The following is a 26218-nucleotide window of genomic DNA, read 5'->3' on the forward strand; positions in this document are numbered from 1 at the left end:
GAAAAGTCGAACACATTCGAGGAAACGTTATACAAATATACTTATTTATACAATAATAATGGCAATATATTTAATATGGTGCTTGTGTTGTTAAATTGAGCTTATCATTTCCACTGTCTTTGAGCAAACTGATTATTTCTGTCGGTTGACTTCTATCGAAAAACAGCCGTATATTTTAGCTACTTGCATCTTATCTCGCACTGTATGATCGTGAAGTGAAGCGTCGCGTTGGGATTCGCGCTCGGCTCGCGCTTCTGTGAACAAAAATCCTGCTTGCTTTGATTGGTCTCAAACATTTTGACATTGACGAGCGGGTGTTTGAGTGCTGAAGCAGTATAGATGAGAAGGTCAGTTATCGTCGCGATGGGAGAATCATTGCAGCACCAAATTAGAGTTAATATTAGGGAATTATTTCACAACTTTCATTATATAGGCTACACTAAAAAAACGACTGAGGTCAGGACCTCGGGGATCTCAATGATACGACCCTGACTGGGTGTTTTTTATTCACATGAGATTGAATTAGCTACTAAATGATGCGCATCAGAGGGGATTTAGAGGTGGGTATACGCAATGCCGACTGAAAAAGAAGTGGGTATACGCCGTATACCTGCGTATACCCTGCACTACACCACTGCCTGTGTATCATCACCTTAAGGGCCCTGACTGGATACAAATGGTAAAGCCTCTCCTGCTCCGAGTTCAAATGGCAAAGGGAGAATGATGAAAAGATGAAAGGTTGAAGAACTCACCTTCGGATCGTAATCCTTCCTAGGGTGTAATGACTTTGACTAAGCAGGACGCAGCTACTGAAATTGCCTGCAAGTCTTCAACTCTTTTGAGCGAAGTTAGCGCCAATAACAGAGACGCCTTGAGATTCATAAGCTTCTCTGAGGTTGACACCAAAAGCACAATGAGTGCAAGAAGCTAGAGACCAGGGCGGCTCCCACAGAAGACATTGGAGGTGAACGTGCCAAGCCGAAACACCCACAGGTAACAGTCCTGATGAAAGACGCTCCTGCAGGAACTCTAGCATTGAGCCAACCTGGGCAGTGGACTGGGTCCAAATGGTGCTGAGATGCCATTTCAGGGGGGATTCGGGCAGGCCGAGGCTGTCTGATTGAGGCCTCAGGCCCTTGGACATGGTGAGGGATAAATTGCTGAAATGCTATAATTTGTTTCTTAGCCGCTTTAAACCTGTCAGCAATAGCGTTTACCGCCTTGCTGAACAGGCCATATTGTGATATTAGGGCATCTAGCAGAAAAGGTTTTTACCTTTTCCTTTTCCCGAGACTAAGACCGGTCATGAATTCTACAACACTACAATTTTGTATAATCTTTTATGTTATACAGGATAAAAAGAGAAAATACAGGTTTGGAATGACATTGGGGTGAGTAAATGATGACAGAACTTTCATTTGTTGGTGCACTAGACATTCCTCACCTCTATTTCAGACTTCTGAAGATGCTTATGAAAATTTCAACCAAAGATGAGCATTCTGTCATCATTTTCTCGCTCAGAAGTCATTCCAAACCAGTTCATTGCTCTTTTCCATTCACTTACAAAGAATGAGGACTGAATATTTTTATGCTTAAAGACAAAAAAAACAATGACAGTTTCAAAAGTGTGGTTCATTTGACTTATTATGGCCCTAGGCTATCATGCTATTATAAACCAGTTTCATTGATTAAATTAAGAATGATCTTACTCTAAAAGCGATGCATAAAACACTTTTACAGTTTTTAGACAAGAGGCATACATATAAAATAACATCACTGTCTGTATAAGATAACCAAAGTAATGTTTTGAAAAACACAGGTCAGTAAACGAAGATAAAAGTTCCTAGTAAACTGCACATAACTTGTGAGATGACAACTGAGTTATCGGTGAAGGATGGCTCTTGAGCATTTTATACTATTTTGTCTATAAAGAAATGGGCATTTCTTCATCCACCCATTTGTATAAATCCATTGTTCTTTTTAGTATTCCAGTCCTTCACCACATACTCATCAAGCCTTAAAACTCCATTCATTATGATCAGCACTAATCACATTATAACCATCACAAAACTGAAAGTCCCCATCAGTCAGTGTCCCCCATGGTCCTATGTGTGAGCGTGTATTTGCATGTCTCTGCTGGTCACACGGTCTCCGTCTCTCTGCAGCTCCTCCGTTGTGTTGTCTGTATCTGCTTAATTATTATGGCCATCACGAGCGGCTCTTCATGGGCCAGTCAGGGAGTTCATGGGAAGGTGCGTACAGTGCTGTACAGTCTGTGTTGTGTGGGCACACAGGGATGCTCAAATATCATCACATCTCTAAAAGTAGCATCAGCAAGACAAGAGATTGAGAGAAAATGCTTTTTAATGCCGTTTTGGGTAGAATCTCACAAGAAATGTCCACGTCAGATTTCACAACGATCCAAAAAACAAAATAAAAAACCCTTTTTTTTTTTTTTACAACCTGCTACTGTCACGGTGTAGCGTGTGTGAATAAGGGCTCAAAGACGAAAAGCTCCAATACAAGACGTTTACTTCCAGAAACTCACAGGTACAGACAGGCAGGCAGATATAACTTTAACTACAGACCAAGACTGACTGAACTGAACAAACTAAATACAGATACTGATGAACATAAACCAGGTGCGATTGATGAAGGTAATTAACAAGACACAGGTGATGAAGGTGAACTAATGATGGTAGGCATGGTAACAGAAGAGTGGCGGGAAAACAAAAGACATGTGACTAATACAGAAAACCGAAGATCAAACACAAACGTGACAGCTACCAGTGGAATATACAATATTTAGATTTTTTTTGAGAATATGATTTTTCTTTTTGTGCATTTCTGGCATAAATATTTAATATTTTGATTTGAGTTGCAATTATTTTACTATATAGAAAGAAAGTTTTTTATGCAGTTTAGCGACTTGGAAAATTACCTTTATTTATTTAGTTATTTATTTTTTGGATATCTGAATATGACCTGGACATGTTCTAAACTGTTTTCGAGATTCATCAATTTAGTGAGTTATGGGGCCTTGAGCTTGCGCCAGCGTAAACCCTCTTATGACGTTAAAAAACTGCCAACATTTACTAAAGACACGCAGCGATGAAAAGGTCATTTTATGGAGAGTATCTAAATAAATCATGCAATGTGATTTACTAAGGATTGTGGTAGTCAATTTAGTTGTATTTGCGCCATTATTTAACACACAAAAAAAAGCGTCTCAACAAATTGTTGCGCTTCACATGCTGCGATAGTTGCTGCTAGGAGGAGGCACTTCAGAGAACAGATAGAACAGCTTGATAGGACTTGTTCATTTATTTGGAATGCAAGAGAAAGACATTTTCCGAACATATCGTTTGCCAAACCGTTATTTTTGATTTTTTTTTGTGCCTGTGTTGTTAATGGATTACCCCCGCAACTGATTATCATCCACTCTGCTTTTTTGTTTGCCGCTCTATGCTAATTCGCGGTCTCACGCTAATAAATTGACCCGTTTAGTAAATCTGGTCCGATGTGTTTTAGACAGACTTACAGTATAGAGACAGAACTAGGCAATTTAATGAGACAAATGCTCAATATTAAATTGATATAAAAGCAAGATTTAGTTTTTTTTCTTTTTTTTTTCTGTTTTCATACATGTGTTTTTGCACCATAACCAAGGTGGGAAATTAACACTGGAACCTCCCAAATTGGTTATATTGCCTTATCTGCCAGTCACTATGGACATACATTTCCTATATTTCCATTTCATATAAGAAACATTGGCCTTTGACAAGAAACTATTGCAGGTTATTGTTGTAAAAATTTGATTATATCTCAAAGAACAAGCATTTCTGAATGGTTGTTTGTTTAAATGTTCAGTAGCGCTTGATTGTAACACACAAATGCTGTATACTGTAAACCACTACTGTATGAATCTTAAAGGGATACTCCACTTTTTTTGGAAATAGGCTCATTTTACAACTCCCCCAGAGTTAAACTGTTGAGTTTTACCGTTTTTGAATCCATTCAGCCGATCTCCGGTTCTGGCGGTACCACTTTTAGCATAGCTTAGCATACATCATTGAAGTGAACAAGAGCATTAGCATTTCTAAAAAAAAAAATGATCAAAGAGTTTCGATATTTTTCCTATTTAAAACTTGACTCTTCTGTAGTTACATCGTGCACTAAGACCGACGGAAAATGTAAAGTTGCGATTTTCTAGGCTGAAATGGCTACGAACTATACTCTCATTCCTGCGTAATAATCAAGAAACTTTACTGCCGTACCATGAGTGCAGCAGGCGTAATGATATGACGCAGCGCCTGAAAATAGGCTACCTTCCGTCAACACAACGGAACTATTTTCAGGCGCTAAGCTATGCTAAAAGTGCATGGTACCGCCAGAACCGGAGATCGGCTGAATGGATTCAAAAACGGTAAAACTCAACAGTTTAACTCTGGGGGAGTTGTAAAATGAGCCTATTTCCAAAAAAAGTGGAGTATCCCTTTAAAGCATTCAAACTACATAAAACTTATAGAATTGCTTATATTTATAAAGAAAATGCTTTTCATATGCAGTGTAACTGTAAAAATCAAATCAACTTTAAACTTTTAGTAAGGTAATTGCATAATGGAAATTGTATTTATTGTGAATAGTGGACTTGGGAAAAATATTTTATTGTTTAATTCCATATTGGTGACTAAAGTCAAAATTTAAAAAAATCCATATTGATTCCATTATCGCCATTGTTGTTACAGAAACACTGCAGTGGTATTTCTACTTTTTAATTATTAAATTAGTATCCACTTGGTAGCAACTTAGTATTTTGGATATTTCTTATAAAAAAAGCTAAAGCTAAATTAATTTATCGTGACAATTTTGGGCCATTTTCCATCCATTTCCGTTTGCAGCTGATGTAAGCTTAATCACGTTGCTGAAGCTCACAGCTTACCAGGCTCTTACTTGCAGCAGCATATTGAAAAGCAAGCTCCGCTACCATTTACAGGATAGTGCTCCTGTTGCTTACTTTTCTCTTAGCCCAATCTCATTTCTGCTGCTATCTGTCTGCAAATGAGTTTCCTGCTATAAGCAGGAAGTAGGATTGATGTTACGTTAGCAGCAGGTCAAGCTAATCAAGTAGTAAAATCACAAAATAAATCCTGTCAGATGCATACAGATATGCAATTTATTGAAAAACAATGTGATTTTATTTCTTAGCACATAAAAACCAAAAACATACACTGGAGAATGTAACAAGTCACTCCAAGCAAATATCTTAGCAACCACATAGAATAAATTGTAACATTTTTTTTAATGTACAAGTTTACTAGGTGCAGGATGTGATGATGCATGTGTTATTAAGGGAAATAAATAGAAATATGTGTTAGTTGTCATACCATAATTTAGTTGGCATACTATAAAATTTTAAATTAGAGGCCATTTTACCCACTATATATATATATATATATATATATATATATATATATATATATATATATATATATATATATATATATATCAATTGAATAACCCACAGACAGACAAAGCAGAATCCCAGTAAAAGAGATTCATCTGATGCCAGGGTTTTGTCACTTCCATCTGGTTTATTCTTGGTTTTGTGACAGAGACACTTTTTAATAATTGACTTAAATTATTAAATTAAGTATTAAATTAATAATAATAATTTAATAATAACACTAGTAACAACATGCCACTCAGGTCCTTGTTTGCCAATTCTGGGTGGTTTATCTTACTAATTTAATCTTTTCACTTAAAAACAACTTTACTCTGACATCGATCCCTATTTTCCAGAGACACAAAATTTGATGACTTTGCCTCAAAACACATCTCTCAAATGTTGATATTCAGATAAAATGACTAGATTAAAAAAAGCATAGCCATTCATCTAAAGTGTTGATCTTGCCACACAGGGCATCTTACCCCATCTTACTACAGTATATATCTGAGTTTTATATTTAGTACATAAATACACAAAAAACGTTTCGGGTTACGTCTGTAACCCTCGTTCCCTGAGAATCAACACATTGGGGAACGCCATCACCATGACTCGTCTGAAGCCTGTATGGAACTAGTCCAATCTTAATTGGTGTTGCATCATTACGCGATGCGGAAGCTATAAAAGGATGCCGGATCACAACAGCGTCAGCTTCTGATAGGTCGAAGCATGTCGTTCTCAGGAGCGCAGGAAGTGTGGCCAAGGGACGTAGCATCTCAGGGAATGAGGGTTACAGTCGTAACCCGAGACAATCCCTTTCGAGAGAACTCGTGCGGCGTAGAGAATCGACACATTGGGGAACGAAATGTTCACTGCGCCACACTGACTAGTATCAGCCCTGGTGTGAAGCAATCTGGCACACTCAAGACGAGAGAACTTGTGAACCCTGTGTAGAGGGCAGATCCAGTCTATAATGTTTTATGAAGGTGTGTGGGGAGGCCCAGCCGGCGGCATCACAGACCTCTTGGAGGGAGACCCCTGCTAGCAGGGCTTTAGAGGATGCCACTCCTCTAGTTGAGTGGGCTATTATCAGGAGAGGCGAAGGCAAACCGCGCGCCTCGTACACTGAAGAAATAGCCTCTACTATACATCTGCTAATAGTTTGTTTAGAGGCAGGGGGAACCCTTCTTAGGTGACCCAAAACACACAAACAACTGGTCCGACTTCCTCCAGCCCGAGGACCTGTGTATGTAGGCCTCCAGAGCTCGAACCGGGCATAATAGATGTAGCTTTGCTTGATCCGCCGACACATGCGGTGAAGGATGAAATGCCTGCAAGATTACAGACCGTGCCACATTTAAAGGCACCTTAGGAACATAGCCAAGTCTAGGATGGAGAATGGCTTTCACTCTGCCAGGAGTGAACTTGAGGCAAGAGGGAGCAACAGATAGAGCCTGCAGGTCCCCCACTCTCTTTATGGACGTAATAGCTAGCAGAAAGGCTACCTTCAGGGTTATAAATTTCTCAGACACCTCATCCAAGGTTTCAAAGGGTGCCAGGGATAGCCCTTCAAGAACCACTGCCACATCCCACATGGGGACCCTGGTCTGGACGACAGGCCTCATCCTCCTAGCTCCACGAAGGAAACGTACTATAAGTGGGTGCCTCCCCATAGTGCTCACCCTTAGAGGCGTGTGGAAGGCAGCTATGGCCGCCACATACGTAGACCTTAAGCGTGGACAGGGAGAGCCCGTCTCTGGCCCCAGGCCTTTTGTACGGGGGCACAAGAGGCAACACTCTACTTCTGCTGTTGAAAATGTGAGGAGTTGGCGGCTGCCTCGTGGGACTGTCCCCTGGCAGCAGACCTACGAGACCTGGAAAAAGCTGTTTGAATGCAGCTGACTGTTGCTTCACCTCCTGAAAGCTCTCGACGACAGTATTGACTGCGTCGCCGAAGAGGCCTGAAGGCGAAAGCGGGGGATTGAGGAGGAAGGCCCTGTCCTTAATGCCCGACAGGTTCAGCCACAGGTGTCTCTCCATAGCTACTAATGCTGCCATGGACCGTCTCCTTAGTAGCACGGAGAGACAAGTCAGCTGCTTGACGAAGTTCAGTAATATCGTCGAGGACGACCTCCCCGCTGTCGTCCACCTCTTTGAGGAGGTTGGCCTGGTATGCCTGCAATATCCCCATTCCCCACCAAGGCCGATATAGTACGACAGGGCTTGGAGGGGAGCGCCGGAGCTCTCAGGGATGACGCAGCGTCGGGTGAAAGATATGTAGCAAGTGTCTCTTCTCTTCTCTCCTCTTGAATAGGACCGATGGATTTGGCTGCTGATTGCTGAAAAAGGGCCCAAGCCGTCTCAACATCATCCACCAGCTCCATTTGCAAACCCCATGTGTGAAGACGCCACTCCGCCTCGGCAGACGCGGGTCCCAACCCACGGGGAACGTGAGCCTGGCCTGATTCATCGAACAGGGCCAGGCGGGAGCGGAGCGTTCTGAGAGGCAGCAAAGCACAGTTTGCACAGACAGCGCCCTCGAGCGCTGCCTGTGCATGCTCCACTCCCAGACAAACAACCATAGACAGTATAAGAAGTGGACAGAGCCATCTCATTGGAACTCAGTTGAGACAGTTGAAGCCCATTTTTAGCGATTTTTGAGCACTTCCGTTGCTGACACGCAGACTCAAACCGACTCAAACTAAGCTTGATGACGTGAGCAACCTGTCTGACAGACGTTAATCTTCTAGTAGCTGTGCGTGAAAATTGCCAACGTTAATCTTGCAGAGACGGGGAACTTGAGCAAAGAGTTATTTGGCGTGAGTGAGCAGGAGTAAGTATTCCGTTGCTTTTATGGACTCATTATCTATGGGCTTCTCCCTTGACGGGACGTCCCCCCGATTGCCTGCGAGCTTCTCCTCCTGTCTGTACGGTAATTTCTGTACAGCGCGACAGAGAGTCGAGTGGTTATGACGCAATCGTTAGCCTATTTTTACTAAATCTGTTTCTACAGGGCCATAATGTAACATAGAAGGTAATGGAGCCCTTTATACGTTGTTGTGTTTCTTTAGAAATAAATAATGGACAAATGGAGTCTTTAAACGCCTCATATGTAAAGTTATTCGCTGTCAAAGTGACGCCAAAATGAATGGGAGTCAATGGAAATGCTAACGCAAGTGAAGTTCTGCTACAACATGGCGGCACCCGGCCGGCTTCAACTTCCGGTCGATGGATTACCCCCTTGCAAACAACACAGAGCGAGTGTGTGTCACCCTCGCTCAAATAGCGTGGGCAAGGGGACACTGCCTATATTGCTTCTCTTTACTCACTATATTCTTTATATATATATATATATATATATATATATATATATTTGTGAATATGAGTAATTTCAGACAGACAACACCAAATAAGACAATACAGTTTACACAGAACGCTTGCTGAAGACCAGAAAGCTGACGCTGTTGTGATCCGGCATCCTTTTATAGCTTCCGCATCGCCGTCACATGCGACGTCACGAGTGATGTAATGACGCAACACCAATCCAATCGAGATATGACTTGTTCCATACAGGCTTCAGACGCGTTGCGCTGAATCCAATGCAATCCAATCCAATTGGCTGAATCCAATGTGTCGATTCTCGACGCAGTGCAAGTTCCCTCGAAAAGGGAACTGGCATTCACTAGTCGCTGTGGCTGGAGGGTGAAAAAGTTAATTTCCCAACCTCACCGTAGCATTAGTATGTGTGTTTCATTTTAGAAGTCGAAACATCTCATTTGTGGTGAATGTGGTACTACTGAATATTTTATATGAAATTATACATTGTGTGTTTGAAGGTTGCTAGACTTTTTACATTACTATTTTATTTATGCAAATCCTTGAATTGCATTTTTGCAATATAGAATCATCAGACAGTCAGACATCAGAACTTTCATTTTGGGCTCTAAGATGCAAAATAGAAGCCAAGATTGAAGAAAAAAAAATTCATGCTAGTTTTTTCTGTTTCCATCTATTTTTTAGGCATTAATCGGTTACTTGGCAACAGCACATATGAGGCAGCGTTTCCTCCACATGAGGTAAAATGAGTTAAATGTATTACCTGTCACAATGTAGTTTTTACCTCTATTTTCTTCCTGTTGAAGTTTTCTTAGGTGATATTGAAAACTATGCCATTTACTTTTTAGGGAAGTTACAAAAGCAGACATCCGATTAAAACCCATGGGGCTCAAAACCACAGACACCTTTTGTACGAAAGATGGGCACGCTGGGGAATCTGGTACAAATACCAGCCTTTAGACCTCATACGGTAAGAACGGCACTTTTGGACACATTTATTATGCTGTCTAAACAAATGGATCACTTTTTTATTTTTAAGGAATTTGGGAAACAAAATGATTTTTTTGGCATATCCAATTTTTTTATTTTTTTTTGTAGTCTGAAAAACACATGCTGATTTTTACTGAATAAATAAATAAATTAATAAATAAATAAAATATATTATAAATAAAATATATTTAGCAAAATAAATGAATAAGGACACATTTGGACACTGAATATATACATTCATATGCACATATCAAGCACTGATGTAGATACACCGGATATTTACTATGATGTCTGAACAACATGAATTTTAATCAGTTGATTTGAAGTGCACTGTGAATATAGCCAGAAGATACTGGCAAAGTTTTTTGATTCTTCACAACAGCTTCCAGTTTGTTTGTTTGGGGCTTTTTCAAAGAAAATCTGAAAGGTTCTTGATGACTCAGAATGGCAGTGAAATCCTGATCGGAAATATTTGCGGTGTGAAAACAGCTTTAATCTCACTAACTCACTCATTCATATGTGCAGGACTGTGTTGGTGTGGCTGACCACAGCTTTCTTGTGTAAATCACAGCTGTCGTCAAACGTGAGAGAAAATGCAATCTCAGGTTCATAACAATCGTATATTGACGCTGGATTAGAGCCCTCTCCTTTTAAAGTGGAGACAGAAACATAATTGCGATGGTGATGAGCAGACACAGCAACTCAATGCTGGTATCTTCTCATCAGTTTGAGAGTAATGTCACCCTCCATTTGTGGAATTATGTAACCACCCTGACCTGGTGTATTTTAAGTGAAGTACATGTCCCTGTTTTTAGTCACCTTTCTGCCTATTAATCTATGTATCTAACCTGTGTATCTGCTTTTTTGCGTTTTAATCTACTATAAAAAAACAACAAAAAACAATGCAATTCATATCAATTCACTGTCATGGCTCTGTTGTGTTTTGGACTTTTAGTTTGTATTCATCCATTTATTTGCTTTTCTTAGTTTGTATCCATGGTTACTGATATGAGTAGTTATTCAGTTCAGCTGAGTGTCGTTAATTACCTTGTTTGCATTAGTACTTAAGTTCCTCTGTTTTCGGTGTTCAGTTGTCCGGTATTGTCTGTGTGTGTTGTGTTTGGATGTATCTGCATTTATTTTTATTAAAGACTCTGAACTTTATCTTCACTGTCATCTGCTTCCCAGCAACACACTGACAGTCACAGTCATATTTAGTCTTCACGGTCTTGTTTGGTTTTAGTCTTAGTTTTCATTGACTTAGTTCTAGTCTTTCATTTGTTAGTCTCTAACTAGTCCTCACCTGTTCGCAGTTCCTCATGTAAGCCATCTGTTCCTTCAGTTTGTGATCTCTTGTTAACATTTGTGGTTAGTGTGTTGTAGTCTTGCTCTTCGTGTTAATTAAAATATATTATATTTGTCTATTCTGCGTCACACACCATTCTCTGGATTACACAGACAACCTGTGACAATACTCATATTTTGAACAAGCTGAGCTGAATAACATCAGTCAAATGCATTATGAACTAACTATATTTTTATTTTAATGTTAATCAAGATTAATAAATGTTGTGAAAATGTACTGAGGCCTAAATGAATGTTTCTTACTGATATTTCTTCATTTGTTGGCCTGTCTGTCTCATAGGCGGTACTTCGGAGAGAAGATCGGGCTGTATTTTGCCTGGTTGGGCTGGTATACAGGTATGCTGATCCCTGCTGCTCTAGTTGGCCTCTTTGTCTTCCTCTATGGGCTTTTCACTATGGACTCCAGCCAAGTAAGGTTAGTCCTTGCTGGGGTTTTCAGCTATTTCAAAATTTCCCCCAGTATGCCTGAACCTGATTCCATCAGTCTATATGTCAAAACATCACATTTTTATTCACCAGTATTCAATGTTTCCCTACAAATTCTTCTCAATAAAGCACAGATTCATGAGTGTTTGTTTCCCTGTTTTATTTCAGTAAAGAGATCTGTGAGGCCAACACCACCATCATGTGCCCCATGTGTGAAGGCAACTGTAGCTCTTGGACGCTTAGTGACAGCTGTGTCTATGCAAAGGTACCGCACATCCGCCTTCTACTGGCATACACCACAGTTCTTTGCTTACAATTGTATACTGTATGGTTAAAACAAATGCCATTTTGATAGATACTTTTAATGACAAATCAAAGCACCATTAAATCGAAAAATATATTTGACAGATAATGCAGAAGGTAAGGCTATATAATGATGCTTGTAAAAAAAGTCTGTACATATAGGGCCCATTCTACTGTTAAAGGGATAGTTCACCCAAAAATGAAAATTAAGTCATTAATTACTCACCCTCATGTTGTTCCAACCCCGTAAGACCTTCGTTCATCTTCGGGATGACGAGAGTTCAAGAGATTTCCACGACGCATGCGCGAGAACTGAACAAGAAGTAGTAGAAGAAGAACGTCCTCTTGAGGACATTCTGAGAAGAGGACGTTCTTCTACTAGCTACTTCTTGCTCAGTTCTCGCGCATGCATCGTGGAAATCTCTTGAACTCTCGTCTCAGGCCCACAAGGAAGAAAAGGAATAGTCGAATAAAGTCGTTAGTTTTGTTGTTTTTCCGCACAAAACGTATTCTCGTCGCTTGATAAACTTATAGTTGAGCCACTGTAGTCACATGGAATATTTAAACATTTTCTTCAATGACTTTCTGGGCCGTCAAGTTTCACTCCCTTAGGAAGCCTACGCAGCAGTGATCCAGCTCTCAAATTTAATCAAAAATATCTTCATTTGTGTTCCGAAGATGAACGAAGTTCTTACGGGGTTGGAACAACATGAGGGTGAGTAATTAATGACTTAATTTTCATTTTTGGGTGAACTATCCCTTTAATATGAAGGAATATTCTGTATCAATTTATTCACCTGTGTTTTACCCATATTTTGTGTTTTAGTGTTAAAGGAATCTCCATAAACTCACACACACTTTATATTGTGTCTTTAACTACTATGTATTTACAGAGGCTCTGATCTTTCTTTTGATAAATTACATGTTCAGACATTCATACAACAAAATATTCTGGGGGCCATAATATTTTTTTGTGAAAATTATAAAAAATGCTGGCAGAGGCTGTCAACCCCCCTTTTTTAATATAAAACCCTGGCAGGGAAAGAGTTTATATAAACGGTGACCTGGTAAACATGAGAGAATGTCCTGGCAGAAAATTTTATAGATATTTCAGTTTTGGGTAAAATAAAAGCCAGTCACTCAAATGGCCATTGTCCCAAGTTGATATTGGTCCTGATAAATTCACATTGTTGAACTAATACCAGGAAAATTTTGTCATAGTTTTCTCTTAATACAATTAAATAAAAAAGAAAAAGAAAAAAAAGGCAATAAAATACATTTTACAATGGTTGATAGTAAATTCAAGTCAAATATAAGTTAATGGAAATGCATATATCTTGAATTTTCTTCAGTAGATGACTTGTGTCTTTGATTCAATTTGCTTGAGCCAATTTACATCTTGGCATCTGTCCTTGTAATAGTCAAGTCACATTTATTTATATAGCTTATATTTAGAGATAACAGGAAAATAAAGCAACAAGTTTTTTTTTTTTCCAGAAGAAAATAGCGTCACAGTCCAGCTTAAGTAAGTTCAGTGATGTTTCATTTTTGTTGTAAAAAAAGTTATTAATTTAGTTCATTTATATTATATATAGACGCTCTGGAGAAAACCGTGATGTCATTGTCCAGCTCGGTTCAATTCCCTTTCAAGGGAACTTGAGCTGCATCGAGACGCTGTGGGAACTCCCCTGCGTGATTGCGTTTTGAAGCACGTGTATAATCAGTCCAATGGAGAGACGAGACGTCATAGGCATACGTTTCACACCTGAAAACAGACCGCGCTAGCTTCTGTGCCTTCAGCAAGCGCTCTGTGTGAATCTGTCTCTGTCTATTTATTGTTGTTTGTCCACAAGCATAAATTTTATATTTAGACACGAGTATGGAAATGAGCAAACAGCTTTGGATCGTGTATTCGTCCCTGCCCTTGCTTCATTAGGAGTGGGGACACACGTGATTCATGTGTTGAGTGGAGCATGCACGGTCAGCTCTAGTAAATGGGGCTGACAGTGTTCATTCATAAATTCCTGACGTGTAACATATGCACTATCAAGAGTTTTAGCTCTACTCCTGTTGGCTTCTTCTCGAGGGAAGAGAGTCAATAAAGATCTTTGGCTCGGATCTTGGCGTTTGCAGAGGCAGCGCGTAGATTACGGGTCTGCAGTAAAGATTCTGTGACTCGATCTCGAATCTCGTGTGTGCCGAGGCAGCGTATAGATTACGGCTTTTCAATAAGAATCTAGTCTGTGTAGCCACGCGAACCGGAATTATCCCGACAACGTTTTATCTGTACAGAGGTAGAGGGAGGGAGGCCTTCACAGGGGAGAGACTAGTTGACACTTCAGGACTGAGTTGTCGTCATGTCCAGGCGATGGTTCTTCATCAGATCTGGATAAGGCCTGGATCCGGCGGACTGCGGTAAACCTTGGGATAAACAGAGAAACAGAGAGACAGCGTAGCGTAGACGCCATCCTTCTTATGATGTACCAAGTACATCATGATTTATGGGAAGTGTTCCCGGTTCCGGCTGATCTAAACTATGCAGCCTAACATTGAATTATAGAAGTCTATAATGTGTTATGTGTATGCTAGGTCAAAGAGATGTGTCTTTAGTCTAGCTTTGAACTGACAGAGTGTGTCTGCTTCCCGGACAATGTTAGGAAGATTGTTCCAAAGTTTTGGTGCTAAATAGGAAAAGGATCTACCGCCAGCAGTCGATTTAGATATTCTAGGTATTATCAACTGGCCGGAATTTTGAGATCGCAATAGACGATCAATAGCTCGCTCAAGTACTGGGGAGCTAAACCATTTAGTGCTTTGTAAGTAATCAACAATATTTAAAAATGTATACCCTGTTTAACCCCCTGGGGTCGGCTATCGCGCCGGCGCGATTGTCTCGTTTTTTTTCTTATCAGTGCAAAAGAGACTCAAAATACTCGGTTGATTTTGATCTTACATATAAGTGTGATACATCATTAGATCCTGTTAAGTTTCTATTTTTTTGTGGATACTCACAATAAAAACAAAGTGTTGTGCTTTTCACCAAATAAAGAAAAACAAACATGATGCGAGTTCTGCGTTCTCTCTGTCAGTGAAGTCCATTCTGAAACGCGTCCTAAGATTAACTGTAACTCTGCGATTACTTGTCACACAGGCACGAGAGATTTTTCTTTATGAAGCTTGAATTCTCTTCTTTTAAATGAAGTAATTTATATAAAAAACAAATATTCTCAGTTTATGCAATCTGTATGAAAAGAGAGTGCTGTCAGTATTTTTTTTCCCAGCTCATTACACTTCATTACGCGTTAATCTGACACGCCCACGGAGGACGCGCGCTATTCAAACGCAAATGTCGAGGCAAGCCATGACAATGCCCACATCAGCCGTTCCACCGCGGCGGTAAAATGTGTGGTGTATTTGCTGCCTTTTACCGCTAAGAGGCGCTACAATCATAGACTCTGAAAAGTGTTCGTTTATTCCGGTTTATTCTCTCTAATGCGTAATCTGCGGCCGCACCGCGCTGATTCAGAGCGATTGAAAGCTGGTAGCAGATGTATTCAACAAGTGAAACGTAGTTAAAATAATTCATAATCACAATACTGAAATTAGGCTACTGAAATGTAATTGAATAAATAATGAAAACATTTCAACATAAAACATTGCAATAAAAACATTTAGGCTACATCAATGAGACTTTACAACTTTAACAGCGTACAGACGGTATAGCTCAGTGATCAACGCAACAACACGAGCTTCGAGGAGCTTCAATAGACCCGAGATCGAATCTCAATGTGCATAGGCCTACATGTTGTTAACCGATGTTGTCCTACAGCGTTTGTATTTTCCCACCTTGATGCTTAAATAGGTAACTGTTTATATCTGTTTACTTATTTAAAGTCAAGAGTTTTGTTTAATTATCATTACAACATAAATTTGCTACATTCCTGTATAACCGCAGCCGCTGCACAAACGACAAAAACTGATGAAGGAAGATTGTCAGCCGATTGCATCAGAAAATGAAAATGAAGAAGCTCGTCTTTAGTCTGCTAAATTATTGTGTAATGTAAAAGAACACTAAAATGACTTAAGTTTGAAACCAAGTTCGAACATTTCAAGGTTTAAATAAAGTGTCGGGACAGTTTGCATTTGCGATGCAAAATAAGAAACACTAGGCTAATCTTATTCTTGCGACATTTTAAATTTGTATTGCCAAAGAAATTACAGCTAAATTAAACAAATAAAACAGTACAAAACGAAAATTGTCCAAAGAAACATAATTAAATTAAAAACATGCGTTTTTCTTTGCCTCTCTCGCGCTGGATCTCTTTTATCCTTACAATAATTTTGCCTGCTCATCGGGCTGGCTATCCGACACTCTCCATATGAAAGAGGAACATTAACACCTTTGTCCAGCAACTGTCCCTCCAACCCCCCCACAGGCTATCGGAGTCTGAGGCTGACTTAACACAAAGAGAAGTCGCAATTCACACTTAAATAGCTATTCTAGACAGTTGATAATGAAGGAATTAAATGATTTAAGTTACATGTAGCCTAGTGATATTTCTGTCATAAAAGTTTATTACTAAATATTTCATTATTTCAATAATTGATGAAATAAAACTGGTTTGGGGCAGCTTTTTCCAAGCAAAACTAAATATAATCTGAAAAAAACGCTTGTTAATTTGTTGTCATGAACAAAATGTTCAACTCAATAAAGTCTACAGGGATCTTTGGATCCTTACAACCAGGCATGCAATTTGTGAATTAAGTTTTAATTTTATTTTGTATTATTCAAATAAATATCGAAACACGGTGCTTCGTGGTATGCTGCTAAATTAAATAACATTTATGGAATAATTATGAACTTAAATGAAACAATATCGCAACATTTCGACACATACATTATTTGATCTGTTTTTACATTTTAATTCAGGGCGATTTAGCCTACATTTAATAAGAGCGAGATTTTCACCCTTGTCTTGTCATTTTCTCATTGGGAAGCGCTTACGTTTGAGTAGATCCTCTGTACCTCTCGTTTTCATATGGATTAGCCTACATAATCAGATAATATTTATTAGCCTAAATATTTAGACATTTAAAGGCTTTAGACATAGCCGATTTCTTATCGTGACTGAGCTGAAGTGGCTTTCGGTTCATTTTTGTGACTCGCAGTTCCCGGAGACAGAGAGGACAGATATACTGTTTTCGTCGTTAGCCTAATATGAATACAAGTTTACAGTTTTGAACGATGTAAGCTACTCTACTCTTATCTGTATGACCAAAAAATTACGGAGTCGCCTATTAAGTTATTTTAGCTGTAATAATGAGAAAAATAAATTAATCTAAATGAACGCGCCGCCGCGTTTGTCGAACACTAACTCACCATGCCAGAATAAAACCCGACTTTAGAAAAATGCATAGGGCCACTCGGCGTACGTGGTGTGCCAGAACACTTAATTATAAACTTCAATATTTCATTCAAAATAATCTCAACACGCTTTGTGAAATTTTGAAAAGCCGTGCATGCATTAAGGCCACTGGAACTAATGAACAACTGAAACGCTGGTTTTGATTTTATTGTTTGTCGTTTAAACGTGCCCGTTGAATATCTCTATTTTATATATTTGATATTGATGAAGTAGCCTATAGCATTGATTAGCTGTGGAGGGAGGGGTGTGGGGATTCAAATAATTCAGCAGAAGCAGGGATGTTTAGACCAGAAGCAAATCCCAGTCCCCCCTGGCAAATCACACTTTCACACAATCACACAATCACATGTTGGTTACTTAAAACCATGTTTTTAAAAACTCTATGTAGGGAACAGACCTCTCTGCCATGCGCGCGCACGGTTTGGAGCACAATATCTGTCTCGCATGCACGCTCGCTCTAGATAGATTACGGGATATTTTAACTAATTTGCGGTATAATAACTAGTCGATCACGAGTGGCTCAACAGATCTATAGATAAACTATATCTTTCAGGAATTTGACCGACCGGGTTTGACACTTCAGCGTGAGAAATCGGGGTTTTTTTTATATATAAAAAATATATATATAGCCATATATATATATAGGCTATATATAATTTATTTTTTTACAAAACTGCTTTTGAAATTACTATTGGTAGCCTATTATTATACAGATGCAAAGTCGTAACAGAGTTTTAGAGCTAGACAAATCTCTCTGCAATAATAAATATAAAATTTACAGCAGACCATGTTTCTGCGGGATTTGAACCCATGTCACCTTGATGATCGAACTGTAAGTTCTACCGCTCGGCTATGCATTTTCTCACTGAAAAATGCCCAAACGTTTGTTTCTCACATGAGCGAGAAAACGTTTTGTCTTTAGCCTGTGAGTGTAGGCCTACTTTAGCCTTTTACAGTTTTAAAAGATTATATCTTATCTGTATGACCAACAATTTGTTGTAGGCTTATTTGGAAATTACCCTAACTTGTAGTATTTCATCCTTAGGCTACTGTTAATAGACATTAGCCCCACTTACGTTTTGCTAAATGTCCCTTTGCGCCACCTGGCGGTCATTTCGCGTACGACTTTGAAATGCGACTGGTTTATTTTTATGTGTGGATGGCTAAAAGGTGTGACTAAAAATGTGCTTTTGGCTTTCATTTATATTTTGATTGTTTGTATATATATACACATATATATGTGTATATATGTGTGTGTGTGTGTGTGTGTGTGTGCGTGTATATAAATATTTATTTATTTATATATATATTGTCCTTGCATTCTTTCTTGTGTGACACCCCTGAATGAAAGGCTCATTAGTATGCAGTCTGCTCAGGTGAGAACTGCCTAATTATTCATGAGGGGGTTGGGCCGTTCCGCCCATCCGCATATTGCCTTTGCAAACAAAAAAATGTTTTTCACAATTTAAAACAATCTATTGTTTTATGAGAATGATTAGGCAGAATGATTTTCAGATCAATTTGAAGGAAAAACTCTAGGCGACAACATCCACTAGTCAAAAGTCTTGTGGACAGATATTTAGCATGTTATTTGTGGCCTTATATTAGAAACTTTATTTTTTAGTTTTTTCAATAACCACGCATAAACAATATTCTCTCAAAAATACAAACATGTACATACAAGTTGCTCACACATTATGGTAGCCCTGTGTGTGCTATATAGAGTGTAATTTCACCTGTGCCATTAATATGTTTATAAGCAACTGAAAAAAGCACAAATGTCAGAGCATGCCAAAACATCTCAAGGACCCCGAAAACACCTCAGACCCCAGAGGGTTAATAGGGAGCCAATGCAGTGTTGACAGAACCGGGCTAATATGACCATACTTCCTGGTTCTGGTAAGAATTCTTGCAGCTGCATTTTGGACCAGCTGTAGTTTGTTTATTAAGCATGCAGGGCAACCACCCAGTAGAGCATTACAATAATCTAGCCTTGAGGTCATGAACGCATGAACTAATTGTTCTGCATTTTTAATTGAGAGCATATGACGTAATTTAGATATATTTTTAAGATGAAAAAATGCGGTTTTACAGATACTAGACACGTGACTTTCAAATGAAAGATTGGTATCAAAGAGCACACCCGGGTTCCTAACCGACGGCGAGGACTTTAAAGAGCAACCATCAAGTGTTAGACAGTATTCTAGGTTATTACGTGTGGAAGTATTTTGTCCAATAATTAGAATCTCTGGGGTTTTTTTCAGAGTTAAGTAGTAGGAAATTGCTAGTCATCCAGTTTTTAATATCAGCTATGCATTCCGTTAATTTCTTGAATTGGCAAGTTTTGTCAGGGCATGAAGAAATATAGAGCTGAGTATCATCAGCATAACAGTAAAAACTAATGCCATGCTTCCTAATGATATATCCCAAGGGTAGCATGTACAGAGTGAACAGCAACGGTCCTAGTACTGAGCCTTGTGGTACACCATACTGAACTTGTGATCGATATGACATCTCTTCATTTACTGCTACAAACTGATAACGGTCAGATAAGTATGATTTAAACCATGCTAATGCATTTCCACTAATGCCAACATAATTTTTGAGTATTTTAAAGAATGTTGTTGTCAATGGTATCAAATGCAGCACTAAGATCGAGTAACACTAATAGAGAGATACAACCACGATCGGATGATAAGAGCAAATCATTTGTAATTCTAATAAGAGCAGTCTCAGTTCTATGGTACGGGCTAAATCCTGAATGGAAATCCTCACAGATTCCAGATTCCATTTTTTTTTCTAAAAAGGAACATAGTTGTGAGGATACTGCCTTTTCTAGTATCTTTGACAAATAGGGTCGATTTGAGATCGGCCTGTAATTGACTAATTCTGTATGATCAAGTTGCGTTTTTTTAATAAGAGGTTTAATAATAGCCAGCTTAAAAGTTTTCGGTACATTTCCTAGTGACAAAGATGAATGAATGAAATTAAGGAGAGGATATATGACCTCTGGAAGCATCTCTTTCAATAGCTTAGTCGGTATAGGGTCTAACATACATGTTGTTGATTTAGATGATTTACCGAGTTTAGACAATTCTTCCTCTCCTATAGCAATGAATGAATCAAATTTTTCCTCTGGGAGACTAAAACGCACTGTCTGATGCTATACTGTAGTAGACGGTTGCATAGTTATAATTTTCTATCTAATATTATCAATCTTGTAAGTAAAGAAGTTCATAAAGTCATTATTGCAATGCTCTTTGGAAACTTCAGAAGCTTTATTTCTTGTTAATTTAGCCACTGTATCAAATACCTAGGGTTGTGTTTGTTTTCTTCTAAGAGAGTCGAAAAATAAGCAGATCTAGCAGATTTTAAGGCATTTCTGTATGCAATCGTGCTCTCTCTCCACAAAATTTGAAAACGTCTAGTTTTGTTTTCTTCCAGGTGTGCTCTATTTTTCTGGCTGCTCTCTTAAAGGGGAACTATGCAGTTCCCTTTCGAACGGTCACTTCGTATTGCGTAGCTATACGCAGTGGGGAAACTCCTTTTCCTCGATTTACTGAAGCCTATTATGTAAAACGCATTTGCAGCTGCACAGCTCGCACACTGAGCGTCTGGCACGCTCATAGGCTGTGCTGCAGCAACTGCACATCTAATTTCGCGGGCGACTCTGACATGCGACCAATGAGCTAGCCCAACGTCAGAGCCCGCCGAGGGGGCGTGGCCCAGCCTATATAGACCCTCGAATTCGCCATTATAGCAGATTTTTACTAGCAGAGCTTTCTACTGTTTATTCGCCGTCGAACAAGCCTTTCAGCCTGAGCGTGCTTCTCTTCAGCAGACTTTGCCTGCACGCCGTTGTCTCCTGACGCCGTCTCACCTGTGGCTATCCGGCGACAGCCTACATCCTTTATTCGAAAAGTTTGTGTTTTATTTCAGATGCCTCGTTCATCCTGCGCCACGTGCGGAGCCCGTCTGCACAAGGCAGACCAACACTCGAGCTGCATTTCCTGCCTGGGGATCGACCATGCGGAGAATGCACTCTCTGCCGGCGGATGTGCGGCCTGCGAAAGCATGCCTATCTCCGTGCTGCGCAATCGGCTAGCTCTCTCCCGAGACGGCGATGCCACTTCAACCATGCTTTCTATTCCGAGGAAGAAGCGTCGCAGCCAACAGCAACCGGAGGGTATGGAAGTTGGTGAACGCACGCCGGCCTCGTCCCCGCGTGCTTCATTTTCTCCTACTCGGACGCCATCACCGGTCCTGTTCGTAGGAGACCAGCGCCCCCCCTCCCACGTGGCGGGCCTCGTCTCCTTCGGTGGGTCTCAAGAGCGTGACGACAGCCTGTCCATCGCCGCTTCTCAGTCTATGTCCAGTGGTTCAGTGACCAGGACGAACTCCGACGCCGAAATGCTTTGGATCCTGACGAAGGCCGTTGCGGACCTCGAGCTAGAGTGGGCCACGCCCGAGGAACCGCCTCGTAGTCGGCTGGATGGATGGTTCCTGTCGGGGCACCAGCAGGCCCCTCATCACAAACCAGCGCCATTTTTCCCCGAGGTCCACGAGGAGCTTACCAAGGCCTGGCGCGCTCCGTACTCAGCACGTGTGGGATCTTCAGTTTCTGCGACGCTCTCCTCCGTGGATGGCGCAGCGGAAAAGGGTTATGAGTCTTTGCCGCCCCTCGAAGAGGCCGTGGCCGCTTATCTTTGCCCGAGCACTGCGGCTAGCTGGCGAGCTAGAGCCGCTCATCCTAACAAACCCTGCCGAAACACCTCAGCCCTCGCTGGACGCGGATATTCCGCCTCCGGTGAGGCTGCATCGGCCCTGCACACGATGGCCGTGTTGCAGGTCTACCAGGCCAAACTCCACCAGTCCATGGACGAGGCTGGCCCGGACCCGGAGGCCTTTCGAGACCTGAGAAGTGCTACAGACTTAGCGCTGCGTGCTACTAAGGCTACAGCACAGTCCATCAGAAGGAACATCCCGAGCTTAGTCATGCTCGAGCACCATCTTTGGCTCAACCTCACCGAGATCAAAGAAGCCGACAGAACTAGATTTCTCGACGCCCTGGTTTCCAGCTCCGTTCTCTTCGGCCCGGCGGTGAAAGGATTCTCGGAGAGGTACACTGAGGCACAGAAAGCGTCCCAGGCTATGCGACACTTCTTGCCGAAACGCTCAAGCTCCTCGACCAGCAAGCACAAGCCACCGTCTTCGCCTCATCCAGCCAAACTGGTGAAGCAGGCCTCTCAGCCACCGCGTATTTTATTTGCGTCTTTGCAAACAAATACCGTTTTCACGGCGACCCAAATAAAGCACAAAAAGAGCATGTTTCACAATCACAATACACGGGTTCACGGTCCCCCTTCACTAGGTGGCCCCCTCCCTGTTGTAACACTGACTTCTGCCCGGACAAAAGCCTGTATAGTCAGTCAAACACTCAGTATGTGCACAAATCACATTATAAGGGTATCAGGTCCCCCTATGTTAGACGGCCCGTCCCATTCAGTGTGTCAAGCCCTAGCCACACGGGCCATGGCCTGGCAAGCCATCCCCGGTGTGTCGAGTTGGGTCATAAACACTATAAAGTGAGGCTACTCGCTCCAATTTGCTCGCAGACCCTCGAAATTCCAGGTGGTTATCGAGACGTCGTAAGAAGCAGCGTGGGTCACGTGCTTCGCACCAAAGTTCAGAATTTATTAGCAAAAGGAGCGATAGAATCAGTCCCTCCCGCGCTAATGTATTCAGGGTTTTACAGCCGCTATTTTCTAGTTCCAAAGAAAGACAGCGGACTCAGACCCATACTAGATCTGAGACATTTGAACAAGGCTCATGAGACGGCCTTTCAAAATGTTAACTCTCAAACAAATTCTCGCGCAAGTTCTTCCGGGCGATTGGTTTGTTACAATGGATCTGAAAGATGTATATTTTCATATTCGGATCGACCCTCGTTACAGGCCATTCTTGAGATTCGCCTTCGAGGGGAGGGCATATCAATACACCGTCCTGCCGTTCGGCCTGTCCCTGGCACCCCGCACATTCACAAAATGTATGGATGCAGCGCTCTCAACCACTGAAAAGTCAGGGAGTGCGCGTGCTGAATTATCTCGACGACTGGCTGGTGCTGGCGCAGTCGAGAAAAGAACTGATTTCACAGGGATTTGATTCTCGGCCACCTAAAATGTCTGGGGCTCACAATCAATGTTACCAAGAGCGAACTGACCCCCAGCCAGTCTTTCTGGGCATGGTTCTAGACTCGGTGACAATGAAAGCGCGGCTCACTCAAGAGCGCGCGCTCTCGGTACAGACACTGGCAGCTGCGTTCAGAGCGCGCGAGTGCACTCGCGCCTCTGAAGAAATTTCAGAAACTGCTTGGTCTAATGGCAGCTGCATCATCAGTACTCCACTTGGGGTTACTACGCATGCGCCCGCTGCAGCACTGGCTGAAATGCAGTGTGCCAACCCATGCATGGCAGTCAAGCAGCCTGCGCATTATGGTGAATCACGGGTGTTTAAGAGCACTGATTCCCTAGCGGGCTCAGGACTGGTACCACAATGGGGTGACTATGGGGGTAGTTTCCAGAAGGAAGGTGGTTTTTACAGACGCGTCCAACCTGGGTTGGGGGGCGCTGCACGAGGGCAAACCTGCCTCCGCCGTCTGGTTGAGCACGGAGCAGAGCTTACATATCAACTGTCTGGAAATGAAAGCAATTGGTTTGGCCCTGAAAGCTTTTCTGTCAAACCTCAGGGGTCACCACGTCCTGGTCCGTACGGACAACATGTCAGTGGTGGCCTACATAAATTGCCAGGGTGGCATCTGGTCAGGCAACCTGTATGCTATGGCGAGGGTCCTCCTCCTGTGGGCACAGGCCAGAGCGGACAACCCGGGCGTCCAAAATATGGGTGCGGATATGCTCTCGCGGGGCAACACTCCCCTAAGCGAGTGGTCCCTGAACCCTCAGACGGTCAGTCTAATATGGGAGATGTTCGGCGAGGCCGACGTCGACCTTTTTGCCTCGAGAGCCAACACCCACTGAGGGTGTTCTTCTCGAAGAACAGAGACGTGCTGGCTCATCCCTGGCCCAGCCGCCCACTTTATGCTTCCCCCCCCCCCCCCGTCTCGATGATCCCACAGGTCATCGAACGGGTCAGGGAGAGCGGATGCCCAGTCCTTCTGGTGGCTCCTCTCTTGAAATCCAGACCATGGTTTCCGGAGCTGGTTCAGTTGTCAGACACGATACCCTGGCCTGTTCCAATGAGGAAGGATCTCCTCACACAGGCCAACGGAACGATATGGCATCCCCGACCCGATTTATGGGGCCTCCATGTGTCGCCCCTAAACGGGTACCCGGGGACCAAAGTTTACGTGGCAGCCATCGCACCGCATCATGCTTTGGTGGCTGGCCAATCTCTGGGAAGAAATGACCTGGTGGTAAGGTTTCTGGAAGGCGCTAGGAGGATTAACCCCTTCAGGCCCCCTTCGGTGACGCCTTGGGACCTCTCCACGGTCCTTAGGGCCCTGAGGGGACCGCCATTTGAGCCGCTCCAGTCGGTTTATCTAAAACCACTTTCTCTAAAGACTGCTCTCCTGTTGGCATTGGCATCTATCTAGCGAGTGGGAGATCTGCAGGCTCTCTCTGTGAGTCCTGCATGTTTGGAGCGGATGACTCTCAACGCCGTTAAGAGCACAGGTTATTACGCTATTAGCCCTTCCCCCTTCTGCCGAGGATGGGGAGGTTAATCTTCTCTGCCCTGTCAGGGCACCGAGAATCTATCTGGAGCGTTCTGCATCTTTTAGACGGTCAGAACAGCTGTTTGTCTGCTTTGGTGGCCGATCTAAGGGTGATCCAGTCACTAAGCAAAGACTGTCTAGATGGATAGTGGATGCCATTTCTATGGCCTATACCTCAGTGGGTCAGGTTTGCCCTATAGGTGTCAAGGCCCATTCTACCAGAGGCATGGCCTCGTCGTGGGCTTGGTCATCTGGTTTTCCCATTCAAGATATTTGTGATGTGGCCGGCTGGTCCTCGCCTTCCACATTTATGAAGTTCTATAATATGGAATATTCTCTGCAGGCGAAGGTGCTTTTGGTATGATTGAGACCTTACGGTGTCTGGTCTTGTCTACAAAATTACTGTGCATAAACACATACTTATTAATATTAAACCCGCTTCGGATGGTTATAAAGTTGTACTAATAATCCCGACGGTGTCCGGTTTTGTTAGTATATTCTGTTAGTTGTTACTGACTTTTGTATATTATTCAGGCCCGACGGTGTCTGGTCTGTTATATATATAATTATATACATATATTTATTGGGTTCTGGCTTGTTCTGTTAGCTCAGGGGTCCTGAGTTGCAGTGCAACCAGTTACTTAGGGTGCGGCGTTTTGCATGGCAAGTCAAGTCATCTTCATTTATATAGCGCTTTTAACAATGAATTGTTTCAAAGCAGCTTTACAGAGATAAACATATAATTTAAGGTAACAGATTGTTTTGGCGTTATAGCGGTTCTTGAATAATGTTACTTCCAGCTAAAGTTAACTTTGATTGATTCACCTCCGTCGAAATGATCAGACTTTAAACGCGAACCTGTGATTAACGCTGACGGCGTTCACATGCTCATTCAGAATTCTATAGTTATGTGCTTTTTAAAATATGTGCGCAGGTTTGTAATTCATACAACCCAGCCTAAACAAACTACTTTTCTTGCCTATAAATTTTGATACAGAATTTTGTTTTATTTTATCACTTCGGGGTACGCGAGCCGGAATTCACAGCGCTTTATCTGTAGAGTGGGAAAGGGATCCTCCATAGGGAGAGGATAGTGGATACTTCAGCACTGCATTGTCATCGGGTCCAGGCGAATCTCCTTCGTCAGATCTGGACACGGCCTGGATCCGGCAGGCTGCGGGAAAACCTCGGGATAAA

The 26218-nt window shown here is 41.8% G+C and overlaps 1 protein-coding gene across 3 annotated transcripts in view; it reads left to right on the plus strand.

Moving 5' to 3' along the window:
- Window positions 1-26218, plus strand: part of ano3 (anoctamin 3) — a 151661-nt gene that overhangs the window by 66581 nt on the left and 58862 nt on the right. For 2 of the 3 annotated variants that reach the window (XM_056245688.1, XM_056245687.1), the window contains 4 exons: window positions 9467-9522; window positions 9631-9752; window positions 11418-11552; window positions 11732-11828. In XM_056245688.1, coding sequence (XP_056101663.1) covers window positions 9467-9522; window positions 9631-9752; window positions 11418-11552; window positions 11732-11828 — 410 coding nt within the window. Of the gene's footprint in view, window positions 1-2165; window positions 2253-9466; window positions 9523-9630; window positions 9753-11417; window positions 11553-11731; window positions 11829-26218 lie in introns of all 3 variants that reach the window. The other variant, XM_056245686.1, reaches the window with a different exon arrangement.

The sequence above is a fragment of the Rhinichthys klamathensis genome, unplaced genomic scaffold (genome assembly GCF_029890125.1).
Source record: "Rhinichthys klamathensis goyatoka isolate OS25496 unplaced genomic scaffold, OSU_Roscu_1.1 h1tg000033l_1, whole genome shotgun sequence".
Taxonomy (NCBI): Eukaryota; Metazoa; Chordata; class Actinopteri; order Cypriniformes; family Leuciscidae; genus Rhinichthys; species Rhinichthys klamathensis.